General features: G+C 44.9%; 1 protein-coding gene across 1 annotated transcript; it reads right to left on the bottom strand.

Moving 5' to 3' along the window:
* Positions 1-2,698: 2,698 nt before the first annotated feature.
* Positions 2,699-3,079, bottom strand: LOC109863094. Its single transcript, XM_020443277.1, has one exon. The coding sequence runs from the start codon at positions 3,077-3,079 to the stop codon at positions 2,699-2,701; it is 381 nt and encodes a 126-aa protein (XP_020298866.1).
* Positions 3,080-5,775: the final 2,696 nt, after the last annotated feature.

Below are 5,775 nucleotides of genomic sequence, written 5' to 3'. Positions count from 1 at the left end.
CGATTAACACTATTTATTATATTGTGGTGATGTTGTGTTTTGTGATGCTGTTTTAATTGAGTGAGTTTATTTAAATTGTTATTTTCTAATCTTTTTGTTATGATATTTTTGCGCTAATTTTGTAATATTTTTATCAGATGTAATATTGTACACTGAGGAACCCCTAGTAACAAAATAACGGGGTTAAAACCCACTAAAAAGAAACGTCGCAGGAGGGATGTTTCGCCTCGCTCGGACAGTGATTGGGAACCGCGGGTAAAGGTACGTAGAAGCTACCACTTATCATCCAACGAAGAGGATGAGGAACAAACCGCCAAGTCCGTGGAGGACGAAAAACGTGAGTGGCAGTGCGTCACTCCGAGCGCTGAACAGCTAACGAAGGTGTTTAGTAAAAAAACTGGCGGTAGAATTGGGCAAAGTAAGCCAGCCCGAACAGCCAACAGTAACACCAACGGTTATTGAACAGGAAGATGAAGAACCACCCGTAACCATCACAGACAACACAGAGAGGTGGATTATGGACGTCATGGAAGAAATAGAAATCCCTTTGGTGACAAACGACCCAGGGGACGAGTTGGAGAACCTAGACTCAATAGAAGTTCCTCCAACGGAAGAACTCCTCTTAGAGCCCAGTTTGGCGGGGGCCGTGTCACCAGGGCCCCAGGAGGGGTCCCAGCCGGAACAGGAGGAGCCACAGTCAAAGGAACAGCAGGAGAAGCCAGCGCCAGAGGAAAGGTTGGTGGAGATCCCGCAGGAAGCTGCGAAGAACGGTGCGGAAAATATAGAGACAATAGCAGAACCTTAATATTAAGAAAAGATGTTATGTTTTTTGTTAAAGCCAGAGAGGTGTAAGGCCAGCAGGGCAGTTAATTTTAATTAAGAGTGGTTTTTAATTTTTAGTTTTTTTTTACATATATGTACAAACAGCAAAACCAAAGTCGAGTTTAAGGAAAGATGTGGTGTGGGTTGTTAAGGCCAGTGAGTTGTAAGGCCAATGAGATATGTATTTTGTGTTAATGTTCAATTTTATTTTATTCACACCAAGAGACACTTCTATGTTAGTCTTGTTAAGTAACGGGCCTGAAGGGCAACGGCGTATTCATTTTGTTTTAAGGAGTAAGTTTAGGTGTTAAGAGAAAGGTTTTTTTTCCCCCCACTCAAACACGCAAACACAAACACATTAATTAAAAACAAATATACACGCGATTCAAACCACACACACTTGTAGGGTACACACAAGCAATCATAAACCTTAAGGACGACATTCGACCAATATAAAAAATTACACCCATAGTGAGCAACAATAGATCCAAACACACACACACGACATAGGAACACACACACACGCACATGATCACATTAATACACACATTTATTCCTACATACTCACAGCCACGCATACATACAAGTTTCCAAACACACACCCTTAAGGATCCTAACACGCACCATTCACACTTTACATTCATACCAGTTCACACACACACATGTTCAACATTTAATAAACACGTTCACACAAAACACAAAATTAAGACACCACATTTAGGCACACAAACAGTAGTTATACATACATTCCAAAACTACAAAAATCCTTCCTTAAGGATTATAAATAAACACCCGGAGTGGGGAGAGCGCAGGCGCGAGACGCGAGCGGACCTGCGTGAGAGGCAGTTGATCACAAGCGCTCGTGACGTGCGGACGGCGTAGCGTTACGCGAGCGAATAAAAGCTTGGGAAAACTCGTTTAATGTATTTTTCGTATAAAATAAGTTTGCGAAGTACAAATAGTTCATAACGTTATATCGAACGAAGGAGTTGTGAAAGTAAAATTACCTGAAAAGGAAAATAAATATATTAATATACGTTTATAATAAAACAATTGAGTGTAATTGTGTTAATACGTATCCTGGTGTATCCTTCATCCGTCCGAGGAATCCTGATCCGTGTAGAAATCCTGGAGACCTGTAGGAGTATCCTGGGAACATCCGGAACGGCGTCGGGACCTGTAACAGAAAGCATCGAAAGAATCCTTGTCCGTTGGAGGATAAACGGACTGGGGACCGTTTTTACTGTGAGTACACAGCATATTTTCCAAAGAACCCCGGTCACAACCTAACCTTTTTGTTTTTTTGTTTTTTTTACGAGGGGAAATTCTTTATGGATTCCTTCACTCATGGGAAATGAGCGAAGGATATGCGGGACTAGCTGTCCGAGTCCAGGGCCCCCGCCGGCATCCAACCACCCTCCCGCCGGGGAGGAAGAGAGGCCCACACTCAAGAGGGGGAATCCTCCCCCACCACCACCCGACGCGAAGCCCGAAGCACGCCGGCAGCCCCCCCAGACAGGGCAAGCCTACCCGCTAAAACCCCTCGATGTCCCTCAGTCGCGCCAACTGAGCAAGGGACCAGCGGACATCGGAAGATATTACTTGCCAGCCCCCCGCCTTACACATGCGCGCACGATCCTTTTGCTACAAGGATCACTTACTTAAATTAAGGTGGCAAACCTTTTCACTTTTATTTATTTAAAGATACACCATACCTTCTTAATAGGCTGCATTCTTAGGCAATTGCCAACCCCCTATTGACAAAGCCAACAGCCCAATTTCAGAAAAGAGGATAAGAGGGAGAGGGGGACATTTATTCTACAATATCCATCCCATATTCCTCACCCCAGTTATTACTTATTTAAAATGTTTACCATTATGCATTAACAATAGGTAAATTTGTCATCCTTCTTCTGTTGCGTCTTCCTGGTAAGGCAACCTGCCCTTGCCGCTCACGTTCTGCTTCCTCCTTTTGTAAAAGGATCCTGCCCGCAAATTGCGCAACTGCTTTCCATTCATCAGGACCCGTAATCATAGCAGCAACTGCTGATTTCATGGTAACCGATTCCAGCACTAGTTTGAGTCTTAAAATCTCACGTTCTCTTGACCAACTTATGCACTCTTCCCAGGTATGCTTCACGGTGTCAATCTCTACCCTACAGTGGGAGCAACGTTCCGATTCAGCCTTACCAATCCTATATAAATACTCGTTAAAGCATCCATGGCCCGTTACCATTTGCGTGAGATGGAACGTCATGGATCCGTGCTTTCTTGTCATCCACTGTTCAAAGATGGGGAAAACTATATCCCTGGTAACTTTACCAGGTAGATGATCCGCACAAAGTTGATTATGCTATTTTTCTCTTAAGTTGGCAGCTTCATTATTTTTCACTAGTGTATAATCTAAAGTGTCATCTGTTCGGACACTATTAAAGATTCTAGCTCGCATATTGGCCATAAGTTCTAAAGGAGGTGCCCTAGCCAGTAGTTGTACTACGTCAGCAGAGATCGTACGATATCCGCTGACAACCCGGTTCGCAATCAGCCTTTGCACAACTCTGCAACGATTTATTGCCTTTTTATTTCTGATTAACTTTTCCGCCCATACCGGTGCTCCGTATAAAACCACAGCCTGGAAGACATACAAATAGAGCCGCCGTCTTCCTTCTCCAGGTCCGCCTATATTGGGCATTATGCGCGACAATGCAGTAACAACCTTCTGTCCTTTGCTTATCATTGCCTCGAAGTGGCCCCCAAAGAACCATTTATCATCTAGGATAAAGCCAAGATAGGATATAGTGCTCTTAGCCATAATACTGGTTCCATTGAGCTCAACACTTGCGAAACGAGCTTTAGCCTTGTTATTACGGAAAATGACAACTTCCGTCTTTTCAGGGGCAATTTTTAGCCCTATTGAGCCCACAAGTCTACCAACGGCCTCAAGACCGCGGTTAGCTATTATTATTGCCTTATCGATGTCTGCTCCACCAGCTGCCAGTAGCGTGTCATCCGCATAACAAAAGACGCTACAGGAAAGAGGAACCTGCAGCTTCAACACTTGATCATATGCTAGGTTCCATAAAAGAGGACCCAGCACAGATCCCTGGGGTACTCCACATGTGATCCTCTTCTTTTGTAGTTCTCCATAAGAATCAACATATGTTATGAATCTATCTCTCAGGTAATCCGCGATAATGTATTTCACATACATTGGCAGTCTCCAAATAAAAGTGGCGTCTCTAATCACTGGCCAAGGTAATGAATTAAACGCATTTTTTATGTCCAGTGAGACAGCTACACATACACCTTTCCTAGCAGTAAAAGGGGAAGAAAAATTTTTCAAAGCCAGGACTGCATCAGACGTTGACTTTCCCTTACAAAACCCAAATTGCCTGGCTGAAAAGCCACCTCGAGCATCAACGCAGGACATGATTCTGCGTGCAATTACACGCTCAAACACCTTGCCTACGTCACTAAGTAAGCAAAGCGGACGATAGGATGACGCCAACCCAGGCTGCCTACCCACCTTAGGAATCAGAACTAGCCGTGCCATTTTCCAACGGCTAGGAAAACAGCCTTGTTGTATACATACGTTATAGCATCTGACCAACCGGTCAGGGACAACAGCCATCATGACCGAGATCACGCTTGTAAATATCCCATCCGGGCCAGGCGCTGAACGACGATTCTTAATTTCTTTTTTTGCATCCCTGATTTCGCTAGCTGTAACATAGCTATCTATGTCCTCAAAAAGAGGCATTTCTGGACGCCTGTTTTCCACATCATGGTGTTTTGGAAAAAGTTCGTCGATAACAACATCAAGTTCTCTTTGTTCCAGGGTCTCGGTAACTGCCGTTGTCATGCCCTTCAGTCGCTTCATTACCATGCGGTATGGCCTTCCCCATGGGTCCTGGTCCAAAGTCACCAGCAGTTTATTCCAGGCTTTCTTCTTAGCTTCGGCAATTGCAACCCTGAATTTACGTTGTTCCTGCCGAAGACCGACTCTTGTTATTTCCGCGTCTACAATGTTCTTACGCCTACGAAATTTCACCATTCTCCGCCTCAATGCAATACATTTCTTGCGTATTTCCGCTAGATCACTGTTCCACCAGTACGTTTGTCGTCTGCAGGGGAGTCTTTTTGCACGTGGAGCAGCAACATCACAAGCCTTTTCCAGCAACTTGCCAAGTCTGTTAGCCGCATCCTCAGGCTCACAATGCATCGGCTGTGGGCACAACCAGTCTTTAAGGGCTATAGCCGCTCTAAGTAGATCCCAGTCTATACTATTGAGAGACCACCTGGGAAGGCCCGCCTGGTTTCTATATCCAAAGCCCCCGCCTCGAACAAGGGCAGGCAAATTTAACTTTGTCTCTATGATAAAATGATCCGACAAAGATTCTGTCTCAGCCCTCACTTTCCAGTTAACAATCTTACCGGCCATATCAACACTACGCCATGTGAGGTCGACAATGGAGACTCCTTGGGCCCGTGAACACGTGGGAGTGGTGCCAACATTAAGAAGAACAAGATCCAGGGAGAAAGCCCATTCCTCAACAACTTCTCCTCGTAGATTTGTGCGTTTAGATCCCCAGTTAACTGAGGCCGCATTGAAATCCCTCATGACTATAAGGGGGGACGGACCTGTTCTTCGTATGCTGTCCGCTAGCCTATCCAGGCTGTCTTCGAAGTTAGTTCGGCGCTCATTGGGGGGAAGATATACGCTGTATATACGAAGCTTCCCGATCTTGATTTCAACGAACCCAGGCCCCCTTTCAATAAGACAAGCTACTTTTTTGCATTGCTGCAAATTCCAATAGATTGCCGCCAAGTTCTCCAAATCTCCGAATCAGTAACAAGAATCTGGAACAGAATGCGGTTCCGCAATACATGCTAGCGCAGCTTTGGCCTCCATCATATGCTGGACAAGCAAATCCTGAGCAGCCCGAGAGTGAT

This window comes from Pseudomyrmex gracilis, unplaced genomic scaffold (assembly GCF_002006095.1).
Source record: "Pseudomyrmex gracilis isolate BER0280 unplaced genomic scaffold, ASM200609v1 scaffold_3130, whole genome shotgun sequence".
Lineage (NCBI taxonomy): Eukaryota > Metazoa > Arthropoda > Insecta > Hymenoptera > Formicidae > Pseudomyrmex > Pseudomyrmex gracilis.
The sequence above is the reverse complement of the archived record's forward strand: the minus strand, read 5'-3'. Positions and strand labels throughout refer to the sequence as shown.